The 25916-nt window shown below is 39.0% G+C and overlaps 1 protein-coding gene across 2 annotated transcripts in view; it reads left to right on the top strand.

Annotated features, from left to right (window-relative positions):
- The window catches only part of palmdb (palmdelphin b), an 86370-nt gene extending 60659 nt beyond the window's left edge, over positions 1–25711 (top strand). Inside the window, exons 6-8 of one of the 2 annotated variants that reach the window (XM_041814202.1) lie at positions 16520–18833; positions 18940–19031; positions 19650–25711. In XM_041814202.1, coding sequence (XP_041670136.1) covers positions 16520–18833; positions 18940–19031; positions 19650–19733 — 2490 coding nt within the window. In that variant the 3' untranslated portion in view covers positions 19734–25711. Of the gene's footprint in view, positions 1–16519; positions 18834–18939; positions 19032–19549 lie in introns of both variants that reach the window. The other variant, XM_041814203.1, reaches the window with a different exon arrangement.
- Positions 25712–25916: the final 205 nt, after the last annotated feature.

Below are 25916 nucleotides of genomic sequence, written 5' to 3'. Positions count from 1 at the left end.
CTGTTGAAATTAGCTCCTCTGTGTGATTGAATGCATCTCTGAGCACAAAATGAGCTCCTCTCAGCTTGAGTATGTGTTAGTGAGAAAAAGCTCATGTATTGGCTGTCTCCATTACACCCCCCTTCCCCAAACTGTCCAATCAGAGGCAGCAGCAGCCAGCAGAGCTGCCAGTATGAAGCTGCACACAGAAACAGAGCATAGTCCTCTGCATTAGCCCGCCACACTGTCCAGGTAGGTCCATTGATGCACACTCGCATACCGAGCCAAAAGTTTGTAAAGATTTTCCTTTGTGTCACAGTATAGATCCACAGGGCATTATCTGCTGCAGCTGCTAAAATGGAAATCATGTCATGTGTTTGGTATTGATGTGGATGGAGGGGTGCTGCAAGCCTTGCGCCGGAGCAGAGTTATTGGGTTGATAATATGCTGAGTATCGACTAGCTGCAGTAGACTGAATGTGTGTGTGTGCAGGCTTTAAAGGGTGTGAATAAGCTGTGAGGCTAAACTGTCCTTGTGTCGATCGATGCTCAGTCTTTATTAGATAATATTTCCAATTTTCAGTTGAGATACTGATCATTACTGATTTGAGTATCTCTTATGAGGGGCTGACTGACATAAACATCCTATCCTGTCACTGCTATCTAGTCGTATAGATGGTATGGATCTGACCACGTCTGAGGATTTAGGTCTCACTTCAGGGGAAGAGATAATTTCATTTTTATTTCCTTTATTGCAAGTTGTGGGCATGCCTTTGAATTGAATAATTTTATCTTGTGCATGGCCAATGTAACTCACTAAAAGAAAGTCCAGCATGTTTTTCATCTAAAGAATTCAACAATTAAGTTTGCAAGACACAGACTGCTTCTGACGAGCACCATTTATGTGTGTTGTTGATCTTTAATGTCAACACTGGTAAAGAGTAAAGGATCTTTCTAAAGCTGAACACACTAGACAATTTAAAAATATTAAATGGTTTTAAAAATGTGAGACCACAGACATAAGGACAGTTTGTAAGGATTTTTCATCTCATAATATTCTGAGACAGTCCAGATCATGACACCCTACACTTTCCAGTAGTAAGGATTTCACAGTGAAGATCTCACAGAATCTCACATGATCAAATTTGACTTCAGGAGAAAAAACAACATGGAGGACATTCATAATCCTTGCTCCGCTATCCTAACACGCGTGTCCATTTCTCAACCTGAACTGGGGGTCAATTCCATTCGTAGCTTTCACATGATGTCTTGGTTACGTCTGTTTTTAATCCATTTGTTTTATATTGAGAGAAAGTCAACAATCCAAAAGAACCTCAGAGAAAGAAAACCCAGAGAGGAGGAAGAAGTGGATTAATGCTGTTTGGCACCCCTCTGATTCTGCGGGTTACAATATGTAGTAGAGCTGAATAGGGATGCAACGATTTGCCGCCGTTGCCGACAATCAATTATTACTTTCGCCACAAACTTATTTCATTGCTGATGATTCATTTGTTGCATCCACGTACCTTTTTTCATGCAGCGTGCTGCTATTGTGTTTGCAAAACGTTGTTTCCTTCAGCTGAGCTGCTTGGTAGTGAGCCATCTGTCATTCATACTATCTGTCGAGAACTATGTTTGTCAGCAGTGATCGACAGGAAAAGAAACACAGAGAAATGGCGGCGTCTGATGCAACATCTGCATGTTATGAAACTTCGAAAGTCTGGGAATATTTCACTCTCGACAGTTCAAAAAGAAAGACTGCTTGTAAAGCAAACTCAGCCAGCTAACATTTTTACTTTCTATGCTAGCGAACGTTGGTCATCCACTGGCAATGACGTCCTGGCTTTTAACATTTATGTAACACTACAGTGCTGCCGACAGAACCCCACACCTTTCCCTTTTTACTTCTAACTCAATAGTATAACGTTATGGTGGCATTTTTTTTAACCCCATCTTATTTTCTACCTCTGATGTTAACACGTTACATAGGGAATGATGTATGTCATCTCTTTCACTACTTGTCATCACTTAAACAGTGGAGTGAACTTTCACCAACATACAATAATACGGCTTTACATTCGTAAAAGAAAATCATTCAACCTTACTTTAACACTAATTATGTTAAAAGCAAAGACAAAAATATTGCTTGAAATTGAAGTTTAATCATATAAGCAATAAAGTGTTATTAAATACATTTATGAATGAAGACCTCTGACTTGTATTTATTTTTAGTTCATACGTCAAAGTTCTTTTTTAAGCTGTTAGAAAAAAAATTGAGCCGGCCCACAGCACGGCACCCAACTAGTCAACTATAGGAATAGTCATTAGTTGCATCCCTAGAGCTCAACAAATTTCCTTTATCTTGACATCAACATTATTATAATAACTTCAGCAAAATACGACTGTTTTTAACTGACATTAAAGCCAGTGTTATGTGTAGTGTAGTACAACTGGAATGGCATTACATCTGTCTGTAATGCAGAAGTAGGGGTGTTGGAAAATATCAATACACTAAGGTATTTTTATATTTTGCTGCGTGATACTGTTTTGATATCTTAAAATGCTGTATGGATATTTTCATCTTTTATAATTGACTTTGTTGGTGCAGTAGTTTTGTGGTGTAATTTCAACCTCTGACCTCTAGTTGGCAGTAGACATTCAGCCATCTGACTCTTCCCTCCTCTCCTCCGTTTAGAGATCATGTAGGACTTCCTGTCTGAGCAGCCTGGTCACTTTTGTCTATCCAGCAGAGCAGCAGGCAGTGATACCAGCTCCAGCTACATTTAAACCAGGATGTTATTTAAGAGAAACTTTCATCCAAAGCCATGTACATCTGACAGGTGGACAGGAGGGACCTTGCCCAAGGGCCCAAACTGTTTTTTTTTTTTTTTTTCACGTGGAGGTGTAGATATATTTTTCATTATCATTATTATTAATTTCAATATATTGCCTTGTTCATAGTATCACAATATATTGCAATATATGTTGTATCAGCACCCCTGTTTTGCAACACGTTTCATATCACCAGATTCTTGCCAATGCATAGCCCTAGAAAGGAGCCTGTTGTAGCGACCACTGGCCCCTACTTGTGGAACCGTAATTTCACAGTCAATAATTTGTTTTATTTGTAAGGACCTGTACTGTCTTAGTTTTAGTCTAAAAAAGATGGCTACCATAATGCGATAAAAACACCATAACCTGTTAAGTCAGGCTCTCCCCACAAAATAGTCGGCCAGTCCTTAAAGCTGGGAGAGAGTGGTAACTCAGCCTCACTTAGTGTTCAGTGGTTATTGCCACTGTTCTATGCTCCCTACTTTTTACCCTCCATGCCCCTCTGTGATTATGAGTGTAAAGGTTGTGAAAACCAAGCCCAGCTGCTGCAGTCACATGTCAAAGTCTCTGGGTGAGACACTGAACCCTAAATTGTTGACATTTTAATGTAAGAATGAGTAATTGTGACCTATGGCGTAAAAAGTGCTTTGAGCTGTGGCTGTTATTCCTGTAAGCCAATGGAAGTCAGGCTGATGTTGTCATTTAAATAAAACATGCTGCTCTATAGTGAAGGGAATCCATCTGCTGCATCTCATATCTTTCCCATTTCTTATTCTATAAGTGAAACAGCACCCCTCTGTGACAAAAGAAAAGTTTTGTGGTGAAACTGAGCTGGGCTTGAACTACAGTATTTAATTGCTCATACTTTTGAGAAAGCCAGCTGAATTTGGCATCACTTCATGAAAAAAAAACAGAGTTAGCCAATCAGATGAGGCCATTGCTAAACAGTGAAAATTCAGGTCTCTGCCCAGTGAAGCCAGAGGTCCTCTGGCTTCACCAATAAAATCATAGCATAACAGCAACGTCACTGATGTGAAGAAATGAGACATCCCTTCAATAATACCAGCAAGGACCAGCAAGCGCAGCAATGGAGGCAGAAAATTTTGAGATGTTTAGTTAAAAACAACTTCTCTGAACTGCCATTAGCAACATCTGGAATTAAATCTGACAACAGCAAAAAGTCCAAATCCAGCAGTTAGACTTTTCATGATGGAAAATAATGCTGCTAAAGTTCAGAACCATCAGCCCCCTTCATGCAGCCAATAACCATGTCTTTTACTAACAGAAGAAAACTCCTCTTCTAGGGTGAGTTGAATGCATTTTTTCTTCTTTCTCTGCAACTTTACTGCCAGTTAAACTGCTGATTTGGCTATGAATGCATGTGTTTGAGTTGTCTTGTTTAATCCATATTGCTAATCTGGAAATAATTTGCTTTACAGAAATGGATAATTTAATGCAGTTTGAAGAATAAAAAACATGAAGTCACTTGAATTGGAAATGTGACTGCGACATCTGCAGGTTGCTAGGTCATGTTGTAACATGAATATTATGCCGGCTTATAAATGTGAAAACTATGAGTGCATGTTGCAAACTTACTAAGGGGATCAATAACTTACATGTGACCTACTGAGAAAGCATGCCACTGTCATCAGTGTTATCAAGTGTACAAGTTCTGCATCTGTATGCAAAACATGTACTTTAAGAGCACATGTGACTACATGTCCTATAGCGCCTCGATACTCCTTCCCACCTAAAAATGCACATGTGTGTTTTTGTACAGGGCTTCCTCAAAATTCCAAAAATGACTCACACCACAACAGTAGGTTTGCTTTGTCAGATGACTAGAGAAGCCCAAGTCCATTTAACAAGTCCATATAGGCTGTTCTTCTCCTCCTATCAGACATTTCTATGAAAATATCAAAGTGAGCGTTATGTTTGTTCCTGACTGCCCTTCTACACGCTCTCTTTTCATTCCTCTCCCACGTAAAAGCCCATTGGTTTGTACTGAATACATAATGCTTTAAACCAAAGGGAAAAAAATAATAATTTGAGAACTGCTCAGTAATTTTCTAAGAACAAGTTCCCACTTTAGTTGTTATTAAGCTCTGTTGTTCCACTTAAACACCACTGTGCAGTGCATTTGCTGGAAGCTATCTGAAGCAGCGGATCAATCGGTCCTCTAGTGAGTAATGCTGGCTGCATCACAGTGGTCTACAGGATGATTTATTGATGTCAACCATAATTAGTCACCTTTTAACTGAATATTTAATTGTTTTTATTTTGCACTCAAAATGAGCAGCAGTTCCTACTGGTTGTTGTTTTTTTTTAGTCTAATATTGACTTTCTGAAATTAAATTCATACTACGTGGACTAAGGGCCGCCCTTAACCAAAGTGAGGCCCTAAGCAGACTTTGATATGGCCCCCCAACATGCCCCCCCCAACACTGCCCTGACTCCCCACCATCAGCTCAACATACTCACTTAACAATACTCGTACAAATATATCTTAAAATAACTAAAAGAAATATTATTAAAGTAATAATTAACTTTTTTAAGTCTTTGCAATTCAGCCTGAGTTAGATGCATATAAAAGACACCGTTCTTAGTTGTAATTGAGTCATCATCAATGATAACATACTAAAAACTACCACAGACCAGGGTCTTCCAGCAAAAATAACTTTTATTTTAAAAGTCACAAAAATGATCATTGCTTTTAACGATCTCATTCCTTGTTGCAATAATAAAAATGTTTTTTCTTCTTTTTTGAAAGGTTATCCCTGTGGGTTAATCATTTTAATTATAACATTAACCTCACTTTATTAGGTATCTGTTTCGTGGGGTCTTCGCGTCAAAATTAAACTGGCATAAACCAGCTGATCTTGCCCCCCCACCACCCCCCTCAAACACACCTCTGCACCCCTCCCCTTCACTCACACACAGCAGCACATTCATTTTGCTTCTTCCTCTCCTCACTGTTTTTCTGCTTTAGTGTTATCATCTGTAGCCTTTCTTTTATTAAATCACCTGAAAATCTACGTTGTCTTTATTTATAATTCCGATTTTAAAACAGCTGATCTGCAAGAGGAAGTTTGACAACATCAGTTATTTCCTGATTAGAACCAGCATGGGAACTTTATGAAGTCTTATCATAAATTCACAAATTAAACAATGGCAGATGTTAACGTTTGACAAGAGAGGTTGCAGGAAAACAGGTGACAGACGCGATGAGATGAGATTTCTGTGCTGCAAATATCAGGAGATAACCATTTCTGTGTAGCTTTCTCTGTATGCTTCGGGTCATCGTCTTGCTGGAAAATAAATCTTCTCCCAAGCCTTAGTCCTCTGGCAGACTGAATACAAAGGTTTTCCTGGATTTTCCTATACTTTGCCGCATTCATTTTTTCAAATTCTACCTCTACAAGCCTTCCAGGGCCGGCTGCCAAGGAGCATCTCCACAGCATGATGCTGCCACCACTGTGCTTCACAGTGGGGATGGTGTGTTTGTGGTGATGTCAGTGTTTGGTGTCTTTTCTGATGGCCAAAAAGCTCCATTTTAGTCTCATCAGACCCAAAAACGTTTCTTCCACTTGACCATGATGCTGCCGCAGCATCTTGCATGCTCACTCTGTTTATAAGGACGGCCTGATATAGGCAGATTTACACTTGTGCCATATTCCTTCCATTTCATGATGATGGATTTAACTAAACTCTGGGGGATGCTCAGAACCTTGGAATCTTTTGTATCCATCTCCTGGCTTTTACTTTTTCAATAACCTTTTCTCTGATTTGCTAGGAGTGTTCTTTTGTCTTCATGGCAGCCAGGAATACCGATTAACCAGTGACCGGACCAAAAAGGATGAAAAAGCAGGTGATATATGCAGTTTAAAAAACAGCATTAACTTAGGATCTAATCTCAATTGACACACATCAACAAGCCCAAAAGTAATATTTACAGTTTCTATAATTAAAGCCTTACTTTTAACAGGCTCCTCTGGTGTTTATTTATCAATAGATTATGTAGAAAGTGTTACATGTGCAGTTTAGCCTGCAGCTACCTTCCACACTCAGTTGCAATGCTTGCATGTGAGTTCTGAGAGCAGAGATGGATGACGCCTGTATTTTAATGCTCTCATAGCCATGAAATGAAAACCCTCTTCACTGCTGGTGTGGAGCTGCTACAGAGATGCACAAACCTAATACACACACACGCATGCTTTTTTTCACTTGTGTATAAAGCTGAACTAGAGGAGACACATGACAGAGACATCAGTGGAGGTCCACTCAGAGGGATACAGATGCCTGTGGACGTGTGAGTGTTTCGTCCGTGCGGGCTGGGAGTTTGAGGCTCTAAACACAAAATAATAATGCTCCCTACTCTTTTTCCTCTGTTTTGAAGACAAAGAAACCTTCCAAGCCTCCTCTTTTCACTTAGAGTCTGCTGGTCATTGTGAATATGTAGTAAAAAATCTGACACTACTACTAGATGCTGAACACACTCAATGAATCCTTTGTTTCTAATAGAGGAATGTAATTGACCATCTTTATCCAGCCTCTGGATTTATTCAGTATCATAGATTTCGGTTCATATTAGCAATTAATTTGAAAAAAAATCAAGACTTGGCAGAAGATATGATATGATATATTGCCGCGCAAAATATCACAATGCTGGATCGATTTTTTTCCCTCACCCCTACTAGTAGGAAAGTTTGCAGGGTCACAGAGTAGATTGTGGGGGATGCATATGGACAGAATGCTCACTCGAAATAAAAGTAGCCAGGTAAATCAAGTCTCTTAATAAGATTGTGGGAGACTTTTGGTGGGTGCCAGAAGGTTTTCACATGTCAAATTTGGCTGTTCCATATTCAAGGCTGCCCTGTGCAGCATGATGTATTTAATGGAACAGCTTCTATAATTATTGTTTGTTGCGTATTTATAAATCTAATACTCTCTGTAACTTAAGATAACTGGAAATTCACAGACACAAAAATTTAAAAGCAGTAGCATTCTTTATTTTTGAATTAATCACAGCTTTCACAGTAGACGGGACATTCCTGATTGGGATTGGAACGGTTTTTGTGTCTGTCATTGGGAAAGTGCCGCAGGAAGCATCATCTCCACCCAGTCTCATCCTAATGACAGTTCTGCCAATACTCCAGTGTGTGTGTGTGTGTGTGTGTGCTTTACACAAGTGTCCCCACAGGAAGCTGTCAACCTGCCTGTACTGAGTTACAACAGTGTGTCAGCATTTGGATAATAAGCAGTAGCAGTGCTTCTTTTCTTTTCTATGCCACTTGGATGCCATTGTTTGGATATGATTTCTGTATGGATGACCTACTCCATGTTGGTGGTAGGTAAAGCTCAGTTCTGAAGTTTGTTTTGAGGAATAACAAGTTATGGAAAAATTAGCCAAAAATTTAGCAGTGAGCTCTTTCATTGTTCTGTTTCATTAAATCATAATAGAATAGAAAGGTTTAAGTTACAAATAATTTGGGTCTATTTTTGAAAAAGAAATACATATTAACTATTCTTAAAATCATGTATGCAAAGCTGAGCGTAGGACAAAGTGTTAAACCCATACGTGTGCATGCCACACATTTATTCTGTAGCACTGTGCAGTCCAAACATTGTAACTGGTGAAAAAAATAATCTAATGACAGGTTTCATTTTAATGAGTCATGGTTAATTGCATATGTGGATAATGTTAAAAGGACTGTATTAGAGTTTGGCACTGTGTAAAATGTAAATAAAAACAGAATGCAATGATTTGTAAATTTCACAAACCCATAATCTATTTACAAAATAAAAGAAATAACATGTCACACATTGAAACTGAGACGTGTTACCAGTTCATGAGTAAATATAGACTCATATTAAATTTGATGGCAGCAACACATCTCAAAAAAGCATCGACGGGTAACAAAAAGTTGGGAAAGTAGGCTGGAGGAGAATTTGCAACTGATTAGGTTAACTTGCAACATGTCAGTTACATGACTGGGTATAAAAGGAGCATTTTAGAGAGGCAGAGTCTCTCGAAATGAAAGTTGGAACAAAATTGTGGGACAATTTCAGAAAAAAATCCTCAGTGTAAATACTTTGAATAACCCACCATCTACAGTCCATAATATCATTTAAAGGTCACATATTTGACCCCTTTAAGACAAGTTTATATTGGTCTCAGAGGTCCTAAAAAACATGCCTGTGAAGTTTGTTACTGAAAAAACACTCCAGTATTGGATTTTTTCATGTCTAAAAAAAACCCCTCTGTTTCAGACCTGTTCAGAACGAGCTGTGTGTGTAGCTTTAAGTGTTACTGAGCTGTCTGACTCCGCCCTTCTCAGAAAATGGATGTGGCTCCCCTGATCCTCCACTCAGCTGGCAGCTGAGAGAAGGATCAGGAGAGGAGGGAAGTACTTTCTTCCAAACAAGGAGGGCCAACCGAACCTTGGGGCAGGGCTAATTTCCCACATGACATCATGAGGGTAAAGTCTGACTCTAGTCAGATTTTTCCCAGCTTGTTTCAGCATGGCTGTTTCAGCACACGTTTTCTAAAAGGTAGAGAAGGGGGGTGAGTCTTCTGATTTTTGGGAGGATTGAGGACAGGCCAGGGGAACATATTTTTGGTAGAAAAGCCTGAAAAAGTGTATTTTGCATAATATGTCCCCTTTAAAGATTCAGAGAATCTGGAGAAATCTCTGTGTACAAGGGGCAAGGCCGAAGATCAATATAGGATGCTTGTGATAAATGGGGCCTCAGGCAGCACCTGCATTAGAAACAGTCATGATTCTGTACTAGAAATCACTGCCTTGGCTCAGGAAGGCTTCCACAAATCATTGTCTGCCAGCACAGCTTGCCATGCTCTCCACAAATACTAGATAAAGCTGTATCATGCAAAGAAAACCACTATTAATGCTGAAAAGTGGTTTTAGAGCAGCTCCCATTCAGACATCTGGTGACATCACCAACCCACATATTTGCCCCGCCTAAATTAACCCAGCCAGGAAAGAAGTGAAAAACTTTCTAACAGTCTAAATCCAGAATTCAGTCACATATAGATCTCAGTGTTTTCACATGTTTACAGCAACCATATTCCAACTTATCTAGTGTGTATATACAACAATGTTGGATTTCACTTTAGTTTTTTTTAACCTGTTTGGCTGCAGGAAGATACTAACAGAAATGCAGAGTGCTGAAAGAGACAAGAAAACATGCAATTATTGTGGTTTTAAAACATTTCTATAATCTGTCCATAATGAGCCTACATTAACTTCATTATTGGGGGGCACTTTATTCAGATCTAATTGATCATTTATGTTGCGTTCAGAATTACCATGACAGTGAATTCTGTTAATTTTCATCTTCCAGTTGCATAAAAACAGACCAAATAAATAGTCAATACACATTCCATTATGCAGATCCATTTGGAAATGTCTCTTATTGCTTTTCACTTTGAGCAGTGCAGTCCAATCACATTTAACAGTCTGCTGATGAGGTGGTGAGGAGGAGGTGGAGGAGGCGACAGCTGAGTAGTGTCACGCCTGTTGATAGTTGCTATGGTAATCAGTCTGTCATATACACGTGTCCTAGTAGGTCTGTGACCATTCCTTATACGTCTGTATGCACTAGAAAACCTTTACAGATGAACAATAACAATGTTCTTCACCTTGTAATAGCTGCTTAAAGAAGGAGAGTTTCTCAGGTTTATTGTGGGTCCTTAACTTTTTAAGGTAAGACGTGGACCTCAGTGCCTTAGAAAGACTTTTTTTTATTTTTTGCAGTTTATCTTGTCTGTCACAGTACAGGCCACATAAACAATGATATTTCTTCAGACTTACCCTTTCTTAAAGTGGTGTATAATCTAAAGTCTTGAATGTTATACATTACAGAATGCTGCCAGTTAAAACAAACTTGCTGTTTAGAAATAAATCAGGTAGTAGCTGGTATAATACACCAGCCACAGCAGCAGGTAAACCTCTTTCCTAAATCTGATTCAGGCTCTTGTGGATTAAAAAAGAACAGCTGAACGATCTAGTTGAAGCAAATATTTAGTCCTTTTTTAAACTGAGAAATGTTGGTCTTTCAGAAGGTGAGGCTATGACCTTGTTAAAGGCAGAGGCATCATTAAGAGATGAGAGATTGCAAAATGAATAAAGCCTATTCAAAGCTGCCGAGACCTGTGCAGTGAGCGGTCATCCTGTGCTGGTTAATCCTACTGAACAAATTTACACAAAAATATACTTTATTAACATGTGTGGTTTAAAGCAGTGGTTCCCAACCATTTTTACTTGGTATACAGTGGCTACAACCCTTCTACCTATTACACTGCAAATCCGAATGAGTTAAGTTTTCTTGAAAAATACTAGTAAACCAGTTACCTTAAAAAAAAACTAAGTAATAAGAGATTAAAAACTTAAGTTCATGTAACTGAACATCTTAAGTAGTTGCAATTATTATTGAAGATGATTCTTCTGAATATCTGTAATTAAAAAAGAGTTAATGCCTATTTGATACAACTTAAAATATTAAGTAATGTTAATAATTTTGCAAAATAATAGAACTAGGCATTTTCAGTTAAGTCGATTTAATTCTGAGTCAATTTCACTTAAAATCTTTTGTACAACTTATGATTCCATCAAATTATTCTACTAAATGTTTTTCCCTTTGAGTGATTAAACAAGATAAACACCACAAAAGCCAAAATACAAATCAAAGCCATGGCCATGGATAATTTTTATAATGTTCATGTTCATTGCAAATTTGTTATTATGCATGTTTAGTCTATTAGTTGGTGTTGTTAGTGAGAAGTGTTTTTTGAAGTGACACCGTGAGTGAGGGGGTCAATGTTGCCGACCACCCTGTCTGTATGTGACAGTATCTGTGATCGAGAATAAATAAAAGCTGCTTATGCTTCCTGTGCAAGAGCTTGTCAAAATCATTCAACTTGACTGGGAGCCATTCCTCATCACTGCTTACCACGATATGGAAGTACAAAAGCACTCACAAAACACAGACCTCCACCATTAACCCTTTCACCCAATAGTGAAGAGTCCTTTAACAACACTGCTGAATCCAGACAGTGTTCCGGATCAGCCGATTACTCCCTCCCTAGTGGGAAGAAGACATGATGAGGCCAAGTATTGGCTTCACCACATGTGGAAGTCTTGATGGAAGCATTGCCTGCCAGTGCCAACAGATGCACTGACAGTCTCACCCATGTTTTTTTTTTTTTTTTTTAAATAGCCCCTCCCTTGATCGTGACTGACTGACAACCAGTCAAGGGTGTACCCCTGCCTCTCATCCAATGACAGCTCTGATTGGCTCCAGACCCCTCAAAACCTTGAATGGGACAAGCTGCATAGATAACAGATGGATGAATGAATGAATGAGATATGTAGTATAAAAGCTCTTGGAGTGGTTAGAAGATGAGAAAAGTGCTATATAATTACTGTCCACTCACCATTCCCATTGAAACAATAACCACTGAGCTAATGCTCTAATTCCAGTCTCTGGTGGGTCTCTACTTTGTGACAAAACGCTTACTGAAAAGAATGTGCCTACAGTGAATGTTCCAAAGAGAGATGGGGAGAAAGAGGAAGGCTAAGGGATTAGAAACTTGGTGGAGAGTGGACAGGCACTGACAGTATTAGATATTTGGAGTCAGCACTCATGGGTATCCTGTTAAATACTCTGCTTTGGTGTGAAAAGAGCCCACAGGCCCTGGTGAGCTGTAGGCCTTGCACTTGGCAGCAGGAGAACATGACGTCAGCTGCAGGATGTGGAGGATTCATGCAGAGCCTTCCACCACAGGCAACAAAGAAAGGAATACCTCATTTTTGTGGCACTGCTAAAATGTTTCCTTCCCTAGCAATGAATCCACTTGCTGTGTATTTGCATGTCGTTTGGGCGGGGTTCTTTTTCTTGATCAAGTCGTGAGTCTAGTATGACCAGAAAATCTTCAAGCAACATCAGTATTGGGGATGCATGAAATTGGATTTTTGCCAATATAAAATTTGCCAATATATTAAAACACATTTTAGCCAATAGCGATACTGATACATATACACCTTCTTTTACTGTTAAAAATACAAAGAGAGGCTGAGTCAAGCAGGAAAGTACACAGGCTGGTAGTTGTTTTACACTTTTGGCTTCATTCAAAATGTTCAGGGCTTATGATGGCTCAAGAGTGTGGTGCTCTAGGCAATCATATACCTGATGGTACATCTGTATATTTGGTCTATATTTACGGCCAATATAGGAATTATACTGTTGATATGTATGGCTGATGTATCAGCCATGTAAGGGTTAATGCCAGACAAGGTGTCCAATTATCAGGGATTAATGGACGACGTGGAGGCCTAAACCTCCCTTGCGCATCAGACAGTTGTCTCCGCGAAGTCCATTAATCCCTGATAATTGGACACCTCGAAGGGCATTAACCTGCTTTTAATGGTCACTTGCCAATGAAAATATTTAATAAAACTACTAATTTATAATTTCATACGTTTTGTGATCAAAATAGAAAGTTTTACTAAAACAACAATTTCTTTCCCCTAGCAACACCTGAGGGCTTTACTAATAACTGGAATAGCCATTCCAATCCCATAACATTCTTAGGGGAATGTAAACATAGTTCAGTACTCCAGTAAATAGGACGGGCCATAGATACAAAGTCACAACAAAACAAAAAACTAGTCCGCTCAATGCATTTTCTGAATGGATTTATCAATGAAAAGACATGAAGACGAGTGAACTGAGAGTCATCTGTGATCAGACTATAAACCTGTACGTTAACATGGACAGTCATCTGATAGAAAGCTTGGTTTTAGCAGATCAGCTGTTTGAATAAACAGAATAATTCCCCCTTCTGCTCTACGAGGTCACAGAGGTGAGATGGAGCTATCCACGCCCTGCAGGTGCTGATTGTCCATCAGACACGTCAATATTAATCAGATATTATCATGCCGGTTTAACAGAAGCATTTCCTTTGGCTTTACAAAGAAGTAATGGCTTCTTTTCTTTTGTTTGGGTTATTTGAATCTTCTGACAATAGTTTGTAGAAGTTAGAACAGGAGGGAAGTGAGTTTTTCGCAACACTCACCTCTCAGTGTTAAGGTGAGCCTGGAAACAACAAGACATACATAGGATATAGAAGATAAGACCGTCTTACGTTACTGGTCTTAAACCTGGAGTCTGCCGTTTTATTTGTGTTAGTTAAGTGACGGTTGATCTCAGGTTGCTGTAGTTACTCCTAACGGAGTAACAGCTAACGGCTGCTGCGCGTTAATTTGAAACAGTGTAATGATTTTTTGGCCGGAACTACTTGTTAAGTTCGGTGTCCATATATCAGAAGTTAATGGACACCAATGGAATTTCCAGAGCCAATCAGAATGGAGTATTCACCAAGACCAAGGTATAAATACATGTATATTTGCATCAGTGTAAATCATTGACTGATCTACAGTGCTGTGAAAAAAGTTTTTGCCCCCTTTCTGATGCCTGATTATTATTTTTTTTTATTGTTATTTATTTATTTATTTTTTGCATATTTATCACACTTAAATGTTTCAGATCATCAAACCAATTTTAATATCTCACAAAGACAACCCATGTAAATACAGAATGCAGTTTCATAATGATGATTTTATTTATTAACGGAAATAAAAATCCAAACCTATTTGGCCCTAATTGAAAAAGTAATTGCCCCCTGAACCTAATGACTGGTTGTGCCACCCTTGGCAGCAATAACTAAAATCAAGCATTTGTGATAACTGGTGATGAGTCTTTCACATTGCCGTGGAGGAATTTTGGCCCACACTTCTTTGCAGAATTGTTTTAATCAGCCATATTGGAGGGTTTTCCAGCATTAGGGTGGGTTTTTTTAACCATTCAGTCTTGCAACTTTGCATGTTACTGCAACAGCCGAGGAACTATCCCGGAAACACTTCAGAATAAAAGTACCGTATGAAAACTGGAGTCATCTCACATTGGAAATAAACTGATTGGGCTTTTACTTTGAAAATCCCTGTGGTGGTTTACCATACCTGTCATGTCAGCCTGAAATGAATTGAAAGACAAGGCACACAGAGACACAGGTGCAGAGATCTGACTGCAGCTCTGAGCAGAAAAGTTTTTCAATTTCTTGAGCCCTGAGCGGACATTCAGCAATTCTAGAATGATCTGTGGTTACGTTTATTCACACATCACCAGCTCCCATTGGTTGTGGACGACTGTCACACCACTGAGAAACACAATTTGCATACCACCAGACTAAAGACTTAAGACAATATCAAACATTTTTGATATTATCGGAACACCAAGACTGAAGAAAGACCACCTTAAAACGGCCAAAATCAACACTCATGACCACATTAGACTCCCATGATTTTACGCTTATTTTTACTCAACTTTAGAATTTTTTCTACGACTTTGAAATCAGAGGAAAAGTCGTTAGGTGTACATTGTGCAAGAACATGATGGAAAAAACTCCACCCCCAGATTTGAAATGACAGTGGGCGGAGCTTGTATTAATTATGACTACTATGACTATGCTTTAACACTGTCAATTAACTCCAGCGTTAAAGGCCATTTCACTCAGAATGAGTTAAAATTACACTTTCAGGGTTATAATCAACTCTGAAATGTTAAACACTGAGATTTCAACACCCCAGGTTTCGCTGTGTAGACTTTGCACCAATATATAGGTTAAATTGATACTCATCAAAAAATCACTAAAATGGTAATGGATGAAGATAAAAACAGGCATTACAGTGCCATAAAAAAGGGTAAAAGCAGTTAACAGACTAGGTTTTATATTTACAGTTGAATATTGTATTTCAAAATAACAGGACAAGGCTGTTGAAATTCAGCTGTAAATTTACAGCATTTTTTTCAGTGCATCTTCCCTCTTCTTAAGACTGTACATTTCACCTGGCGACAAGGCCCCTGGCAGGGAAGAGTGAGTGAGGGACGTAAAATTCAGGAAATGAACCTGAAATGTTACTTACTGTGAGCAGCATTTGTGAATTCATCTCTTCAAGTATGTGTGTGCAAGTGTGAACAGGAGGATTGTGGGACATCATCATCTAGGGACAGTCTGGAAGTGTGTGGGAGGCAGACCCATCCCTGCAGTCTTACATAACAACGGTTATAATGCAATCTCATTCAGCTGCTTTTGATGTGCTTTCTCTCCTTCTGCACATAACCCACTTAGGGAGACATTAGCGCTGAACAGCGATGGCAGCTCCAAAGACATCGCCTCCCCTCTACACCACACACCGTCCAGCATACACAAGACACAAGCACACCCACGTACATGCAGGGTTGTCATAACTCCCCACGGATATCATCCAAGAGTGTGTCTCTGCTTGGCAGAACATTTAAGCGCCATCCACAGACAAATTGCTGCACTTATTGCACTTGAAGACTTGTTAATGAGGATTTGTCAAAGTCACGTTGTGATGATATTCACAATAACATCCTGAAGTGTAACTGAGCTTGTTGCCTGTTGGGTTAAACAGAGAGAGCGAACACAAGATTGTGTGGACAATGCAGAAAATGCAAGGGTGAAGTGAGGATAGCATGAAAATGCTGCTATTGATGACTACGCACAGTCTGTCTCAGCTCAGATGTGGATGAAGCAGAGGGACAAACTCGCAATTTCCTTTCTGCTGCCCAAAAAATAATTGTCTTTTCCTTATTCTCTTTATTTTCAGAGAGCTACTTCGATGGAAATGGAGGCAGATGGAAAAGAACTGAACGAAGGTTGCAGCACAACTGAGAATCACAAGTCCCTCTCCATCACCATGGAAACCACTGAACAATCAGAGCAAGCAATGGACTGTGAAGTGGAGGGCACTGTGGCTGATTCACCTGAGCAGGGGAAGGATTTTAGTGCAAATGACTGCCAAGTTTGTTTAGAGACAGACTCCTCAAACTCCACAGGGGAAAAGGCAGTGTTCGATGGCTTATTAAGTGACCCTCCGAGTGAAGAAAACAAAACGGAGAAGGCTGACTGCTCTGAGACCAGTATTTGCTCTGAAATGCCAAATCAGGATCAACAGGAAGCTTTATCGTCAGAACCAGGGCACGAGGAGCTCAACAGGAATGAATCAATCACTTCATCAGTGTCTGACACACTCTCAAGTGCTGATAGTGTGTATGAGAATGAGGCACATCGGAAGAGGCAGGACACACCTGAACAAGATCCCGAACAAGACCAGGAGGCAGAGCGGAACCCTGAACCAGAGCAGTGTCCCGAACCAGAGCAATACGACAAGTCAGAGCATCATGAACCAGAGCAATACAATGAACAAAACCGTGACCAAGAGCAGTATAACGAGCCCCTTGAACTAGAGCAATATGTTAAGCAAAGACACCCTGACACAGAGCAATACCCAGACCCAGAGGAAGACCTTGGGCTCTACCCTGAGCCTGAAAAAGACCTTGATCCAGACCTGTTCCCTGAGCCGGACCAGTACCCCGATTTGGACTTGTATCCTGAGCCTGAGGACAATGAGCTTAATCCGGTAGATGATAACTATCAAAATCTGACAATAGACACAGGATTAGACCCTGAGGCCCAGTTTGGAACCGGCATTGTGGAAGAATCTGTACTAGAGCAGTGCATCAGAGAGGAGGCGATGTCTGATGTGTCTAATGAGTCCTGCCATGCCCTTGACCCTGAAGATATGGATGAATGCCTAAGAGTTGAGATTGCAGCAGCTTCGTCGGATAGTGAGACTGATGAAAAATGGAGAACAATATTCTCCTCCTCTATCAACAAAGAGGACGATGACTCCTATTTAGACAATCTTGAGCTCAGTGCCCAGGAGCTCTTTGTGCAGAAAGTTGAGGTGACAGACTACGAAGAGCAAGACAATACAAACTTCGAAGAGGTCAGCTTTGAGGTTCCTCAAGTGCAAGAAGTTCTGGAACAACCTGAGGATGTCATTTCTTTTCCTGTCCCTTCACAAGAGGTTAAATATAAACCTTTAGCCCACCAAGGTTTGTCCAAAATTTCAGAGGATGATAATGAAAATGGCAAAGATTCCAGTCAGAATCCCATCACCCACCAGCAGCACATCATCGCAGAGCCTGACAAGAAGCTGCCGAAAGACTTCTGTGTCATACAGGAGACCAAAAGTGAGAACGTTAGCACAGAGCATGTGGATTTCCAACTGGCTCGAAAACAGTGGAGGGAAATGGAGGAGCAAACTAGAAACAAGATCGTCTTACCTACGACCAAACAGCCCAGCTTTCATGGCAGCCACAGCTTCATGTACACGCCAGTCCGCCACATTGAAAGAACCCCGAAGAAAGCACACGATCTGGAGAATTTAAATCTGATTGGGGACTATGCTCACACCCAGTTCAGTCCTTGCTCAGAGGATTCTGGACTGGATGATTCTAGTTACAGGTCCCCTAACGATGACCTGGAAACACCAGTTGAACGGGAGATTCGCATCGCAATGGAGAGGGAGGAACACTTCAGGAGAGAGAGGGGCTTTTCCAGGATGGGAAAATCAACCGATTGTGCTCCATCACGAGGCATTCCAAGATCCATGAGCACTCCACTCACGCCGTCATTTATTATAACCTCCTCACCAGCAGAGGAACCACCAAAACATGATGTGTCAGCAAACAGCGTTGTAGTTGTAGACAATGATTTAGCTGGCGGTGCCAAGAATGGCAAAGACAACATCGCAGCTCGGACCGGTGAGTGGCGCTCTGAGGACAATAGCTCCAACCTCATAATACTAGAAACATCCAACCTGATTATTCGCAGTGCCTCTGAGTTCTCCCTGAGCAAATCCTGTGAGCAGCCCCAGGAGAAAATGTTCCTAAACAATCCCTTTTTCAAGCTGCGTTCAAGAAGCACGCTTTCACTGGTGGATGAAGAGATAATGATGGTGAAGCAGAGGGAGGAGGAGCTAAGGAAAGAGAGGGCTAATCTGTACGGCAAAGACCAGAGCAATACAGAAAGGATGCTATCAAATCAAAAAGACACTTTGACATTTGAAAATTCAGGTGTGTCACTGGAATACTAACTATAAATCATGTCAGCTTCTTGCATACACTTATTTTATCTACTTTTCCCTTTATGTGTGTTAATGTTGTTCTTTGGTCTTATTAGGTGATGTACCACTGAAGTGCAAGTCATCGCCATCATCCCCAATGAGAACAGCCTACAGGATGGACCGCTCTGCTTTGTCCTGTGATCACAGAGTAAGTTCTGGCTTTTTTTTTTTCTTAATAACAATCTAACAAAAGACAAAAATGAATTGTGTTACTCCTTAAAGTTCCTATTAGAAGTATTTATTTGTCAAAAAATAGTCTTAGATTTATGTAGATGCTTTGTCATGTTACATGAAACTAAATAGGTATGGCATTAAGTACAGTGCCATGAAAAGTATTTGTCCCCCTTCCTGATTTCTTGATTTTTTTTTCATATTTGTCACACTCAAATGTTTAAGGTAATCAAAGAAATTTGCTATCAGAAAAAGGTAACCCGAGTAAATGCAAATTGCTGTTACTTTGTTTCTTCCATTTTCCTGAATTTCTTTAGATTTTGGAATGATGTGTTGCTCTTTGAGATCTTGTCCTGTCAAAATTACTCCAAGATATTACTCCATTAAAATTTGTTGATAGTCTGAAACGGGGGGCAAATACTTTCTCATAGCACTGTAGCTTGCTTACTTGAAGTGCAATATCATCAAAATAAAAATGACATGTTTCACCTTCAGTCTAACAAGAAGAGAAAGGAGATGGAAGTAAAGCAGGTGGAAGCAGAGGAGGTGGAGGGAGTGATATAAAAGAAGGTAACCAATCAGCTTTCTTGCTCAGTTTCCAGATGTCTACACCGGAGGAAGACGCAAGAGTGCCATGGCTTTGCGCTGGGAGGCGGGCGAGTTTACAAAAAACAACTGAAGAGAAACTCAGCAGTTTGCCATGTATTGTAAAGGCATTGGGTCTCATTCACCAATATCTTCTTAAGATTTTTCAAAATTTATGAAGCATGTTCTAAAGAAAAACCTATGAAAAACCTAAAATGTGCTTAAACTGCAGAATTGTTGTGAACAAATACAAGCCCCTTTAACACCCATATAAGGGCATCTGATTGTAGGGCCATGTGCATAAGCAGGAGTTACACAGAGAGGCAAATAAAAATATTTAAAGTATTACACACTGGATTCAGAATTTAAAAATACTAAAGTAGTTCAAAGTAATGCTGCTTGACATGAAACCCAAATAGGATGATTTAATGACATGAAATTTTATGTCTTACACAGGAAATAGATAGAAATAGAAATAGATTCTGTTTTATGACTTCAGACAGCGCTGTTCTTACAGAGGCAGTGCATATCAGGAGCTGTTATCAGGAAAGAAAACATACCTGGTGAAGAAGGAAAATAACATTAAATAAAACAGAGACTATATAAATCTCTCTTTTTTTTTAATTAAAATGATTTGATGGAAATGATGGGTCTTGTGAAGGTAGGTTTCAAAACAGTCTGGCTGCAGACTGTTCATCTCTGATGGCCACTCTCACAGACTGGCTAGGGTAAGCGCTAAGGTTTGGGTTAGGGTACCAAAGGTTAAAAGTCAAACACCTGACCTGCAAATATTATATCAAGCTGAGAAAACTACTTACAAGAAAAAACTAATCCTCCACAAAAGAACCCTAACACAGCAAGCGTAGCTTATGTTGCTCTGCAAACTGCGTGAGCTACATAGATAGTAGATACACATAGCTAACAGATCTTAAGCTTTGTCCATTAAGTAGCTATGTAAGCCACATATCTACTTTAACTGTGTAGCTAAGTTAGCTTAAGCTATGCTGGCGAAAGTTTACATTTCCAAAGCAAACTTAGCTATAGATATCAGAGCTACATAGCTAACATAAAAGCTTAGCTCACAAAACAGCTAAGTTACGTATCTACATTATCTGCATAGCTAAGTTATCTGTATTTACATCCTTAGCTTACATTTCTAAAGCTAATTTAGCTATAGATAATGGAGCTATGTAGTTTAGGTAGCTACCATAGAAAGATGGGCTCACAAATTAGCCATGTGTCTACAATAAATGTGTAGCTAAGATAGCTTTAGCTAAGTTTGCTAAAGTTTACGTTGGTAAAACATATGTTGCTTAAGCTAACTTAGCCATTGATAACAGAGCTATGCAGCTAACACAGAAAGCTAAGCTCACAAAGCAGCTATGTCAGTTATGTAACTAACAGCTAAAGATAAGCACATAAAGTGGCTAAATAAGCTACTTATCTATATTATCTTTGTAGTTAATTTAGCTTTAGCTACATTTTCTGAAGCTTATGTTGCGAAAGCTAACTTAGCTATTGATAACAGAGCTGTGTAGCTTACATAGAAAGCTAAGCTCACAAAGCAGCTATGTGAGTTACATAGCAAACAGAGTTAAAGCTAAGCTTACATAGCAGCTATGTAAGCTTTCTATCTATGTTATTTGCATAACTAAGTCAGCTGTAGTTATGTTTGCAAAAGTTTACATCACTAAAGCTAACATAGCCGAAGATAACAAAGCTACATAGCAAACATAGCTACGTAGCATACGTAGTTGAAGCTACATTCAGAAGTTATTTGTGTTAACTCTACCTACTTTTGCTAAAGCTCATGTTGCTAAAGCTAACTTAGCTACAGTGGCTTATGTAGTAATGTTTATTACATAGCTGGTGTAGCTATGTTAGCTTTAGCTAAAGAAGCTAAAGTGAGCTACCTTTTGTGTAAGTACTTCCTTAACAGTTCTATACATGATTTAATCCCAGATTAGGCCTCTGACAGTTGTAAGTAGTGTTTATAATGTGGTTATTTCATGGATGTAACTGGCAGACCTTTGTGTATAAAGTTGAATTAAGTTATACGGCATCTCAGATGAATTGTCTGTGAGAGTGGCCGTCAGAAATGTACAGTCTGCAATCTCTTGTAGGTTTTCATTGTTTGATGAATACAATTCTTACTGAAGTTTTAAGCTTATATTTGGAATTTTACATTTGCAGTGAAGATCAAGCATTGTGCAGCTGAAGTAAGTTGACCATACTTAAATTGTGTATTGCTTGATGAAATAAGAATGCTGAATTCATAAAAACAAACATTAGCATCACTTAAAATCCTTTACTGTTTCTAGATTGCAGATACATGCAAAACTGATAATTTTATCTTGTCATATCAGCCAAGAAATGTGTGTAAAAGTGCATTTGAATGTTCATCTTAAGAATGGTTGGTAAATGAGGCCCATTGATTTTCAGTGTTACACTCATTCAAAGTTAGATGCAGCATTTCAACTGTTTGTTTCATGTTGTGAAATAACCTACACTCTCTTGCTTCTGTGATGCTTTGGGCAAAACTAGAAGGACATTGAGAATGCTTCTAGGAACACAAGTTTGGATACAGTGCAAAGAAAACTCAGAGAAACAGTCTTATATACTAAGTGTAATAAACATACTGTACGTCATACTTGATTATTGCCAAAGGGTGTGCTGTATCTTTACACCACGGCTCTGAATTGTCCTCATCACTTCTTAGTCAGAGGTTTCAGCACGTACTATAATCCAGCTTTTTCCATTTGGAGTAATAAAATGACGCAGTGCCAACACATTCTCTACTTTGAAAGCACCATCCCAAATAATAATTATAGTATAAAACAGAACCTTCTAAATCAAGGCAAGTGGTAATTTTCAACAGGCAACACCTCTGCTATCAGTGCAGGTGTGAAAAATGTTGCACCTACAGGGGCAATAGAAGCTCAACAGTTTGTGTAATGCAATAACTTTAAACCTCCCTGTCTCCTTCAGGGGTTTTTCCTTGCCTTTTGAAGAATTACTTCAAAGAATTACTCCAGAAGCACAAAATCTCAGAAGACTGCCAGTGGCGTGAGAAAAAAATAAGGTTTATAAAAGCACTAGTCTCTGAATTCCTCTTTGGCTTTCTCTCTAATAATGGTAGTGAAGAACAAGGCCTTAACTGAACATTTTTATGCTGTAGTCAAATGTCATATGTGGACTGAAAAGTTAAAGGTTGTTATCATAAAGTTTAGACATAAGACCTGATGACCACATGCAGGTTTATGGTTCTCTGTCTTGTATCAGCTCTGTTTCGCAGTCTGTTTCCCATTCAATGAATTTTTGTAAACTCTTAGGCAGTGATCATCAACTGATGTCACCCGGGGGCAACATCAGGTCCCCCATGGCTTCCTATCCGGCCCCCAGAGGGTAATTAAATTCTAAAAATTTGAGAAAAAAAGAATATGACATTGTATTATTTAATTTTTTCTATATTTAAATAAAAACTTCAGCTTAGTGACTTTGAAAACAAGAAGCAAATAGTTATTGTATTTCTGTAATTTGGCATGATAGAAAAATACTTATCATTCCTGTCTGCATTTTTTAGGGCTCTTTGAGAGCACAATTTTCCTTTCTAAGAATCTACACAAAAGATCTGTTTCCTGTTTATTACCAATCAGGACACAGCATCAAACTCAGTGAAAGACACCAAGAGGATTCCAGAAATATAGTATGTAGCTAAAATATCTCTATCGCCCCCTTGTGGCTGGGGATAAGTATATTGCCTCGCTGTTGAAAGCTTAACGCTCCATTCATTTTTAAAGGAAATAATATGTTTACGATATGTTAATTCAACCAAAATATACATTTTAGTTTACTTTGTTCCTATGTCTGGCCCCCACAGTGCCTGAAAAGAAAAAGCTGGCCCTTGTGTGAATGGAGCTGATGACCCCTGCTGTAAGGTCTGATTTGATGTGACAACAATAAGTGTTGGAGTTTGTCAAAGGTTGGGTCAACATTAAAGTTCTAAAGCTTTTAAACAAAAAAGGGCCCCATTTTGATGGCATGAAGCATGTTAGCACAAGGCACATAGAGATCTGTGGGTGTCTGTGTACATTTTGCTATCTGAATGGTGCTTAATCCAGGTACAAACCCAGGCACAGAGCCCAGAGAGGATGGATTATGTGCCTTGTTTATGCATTGAGACTTTTTTGGTGTAACATCACTGTAGGCAGTCAGGAACATACGGGGCCACCAGGTTTCAGCATCCCCATTTCCAATTCTATCCACTGTCCTCCTCTATCAAGTAAAGGCACAAAAAGCCCAAAATAAATCTTTCAAAAAATGTTCTAACGGTCTAAAACCAAATTTCAGTCACACATAGATCTCAGTGTTTTCACATGTTTACAGCAGCATTTTTCCAGTATATCTTGTGTGTTAAGACACACATTTTGGATTTCACTTTACAGGGACTTTAAGATAGGAAGTAGCACTGGTGTAGAAATGGCAGGGGGAAGAAAGGAAAGACACCTGTGCTATACACGTGGCTTTTTGCCGGGGGTTCAATCGGGCCCATGATGTAATGAACACAGTGGTTGTTGTCAGTGATGTAGTGAAGGATCTATGCAGGCACACAGAGTATCCCACGTATTTTTCAGTCTACAAAGAACATACCCACATCTAAATCCCCACTCCTAGGATATCAAAGACAACAAAAAAGTAATCAGAGAATAGTTATTCAAATGCAATTTTAAGGAGAAACGCCTGAGCAAACTGTGAGTAAAGGGAACAACAGAAACGACAAATCTTCCTGAAGTTATAGACCTCATAGGAAGCTGTCCACTGTGGCTCAGGAGGAAAACAATAGCTTCAGCTGGACATTTATGTAACTTTTTCCCTGCAGGACTTTGGACTTGGTTATATTTACTTCAGTGTGTCATGCTATGAAGAGATTTCTGCAGCATTAACAATGAGAAGACTGATAAACACAACCAATAACTCTTTTGAAACACATGTGACATTTGACTGTGGTATAAAGATGGAATAAACCAACCTAGTCTTTATGTAAAAGAAGATTATTTGCTGACTAGAAGTATTAGTAATACAGGTCATTTGCTGAGATGCCTCATTGTTGGATACATGTATTGTTGAGTCAACTCTTTGCTAAACTTTTCTTGACGTGATAAATGTAAATCAAATTTTAAACATATTTTGATGTATTGTATGTCTTGATAAAGCAAATGAAACATTATTAAATGTATATTTATTGTATTTTCATACTATGCTTTTTTGCTTCAAGCTATATTTCAGGGTGGGCTGGATGTGAAAGACCTTACACAGACATCTCACATAGTAAAGATTGTATTGAGAATGAATACAAATGCACACAAGCACATTTACATTAGAATGTTGTCCATCCCATGTGGGAAATTTCAGGAAGCAGAACTTTTAAAAATGACCTAAGAAAGACAATCTGACACCTACAGGTATTTCTGTGGTTAAAGAGCCAACGCACAATATGGAAAGTGAACATATAAAGTTTATTATCAGTGCAACTGAAATCCTAAAACCAACCAGGTTTCCACAACACTACACAGATGTAGAGGAGGAGCATCTCACTTCAACGTTTTAAACCCTGACTTTATTTTCAGAGACTGAGCATGAACTTTCTATTTATCAAGGCCTTTCTGCCATTATTTATTTTAAAGCACTTTTCTTTGTAGTTTTCTGTTCTGTGAGTTTCATGACCACGTAAAAGTCATTTCCAAAGGGCAAAATCTCAGAGCACTTACATCCACCAGTTGTAATTAAGAATTTTCAAATGTTAGTAATTGTTCACACAACACTGATATTTCCAGCGACTCTGAAAAAGCAGCTTGTAAAAGCTGACCTTAAACTGCATTGTTCAACTCTTCATGTTTGTATGCTTAATTGTTAATGTTTAGCTTACAAATTTCAAAGATTGCTTGCTGATGTCTTTTGACACTCCGTCAAAATCCCCTCAGTGTCTTTTGAGGGGGCTTCCTGGGCTCCTTTTGATTTGATATGTCAGGGCTTTTTACTTTTTATTCCTAATGCAAGTATTTGAAACGATAAGTGCGTGCAACAATAAAGTATGTATATGAAAATGTGTGCAAGTTGTGTTTCTTTCAAAAAACTTTTTCAAAGATAACCTTTGGGGTTTTTGTGCAAAAAAAAGATCACAACAAAATGCTTGATTATCCAAGAACAATTGCTCAAGATTGATCTTTCACTGCAATTAATCTTAGATATTAATCAAAGGTCACATTTGCCAAGTGTT

The sequence above is a fragment of the Cheilinus undulatus genome, linkage group 19, assembly GCF_018320785.1.
Source record: "Cheilinus undulatus linkage group 19, ASM1832078v1, whole genome shotgun sequence".
Classification (NCBI taxonomy): domain Eukaryota; kingdom Metazoa; phylum Chordata; class Actinopteri; order Labriformes; family Labridae; genus Cheilinus; species Cheilinus undulatus.
Note: the sequence above shows the minus strand (reverse complement) of the source record. Positions and strands in the feature narration are given on the sequence as shown.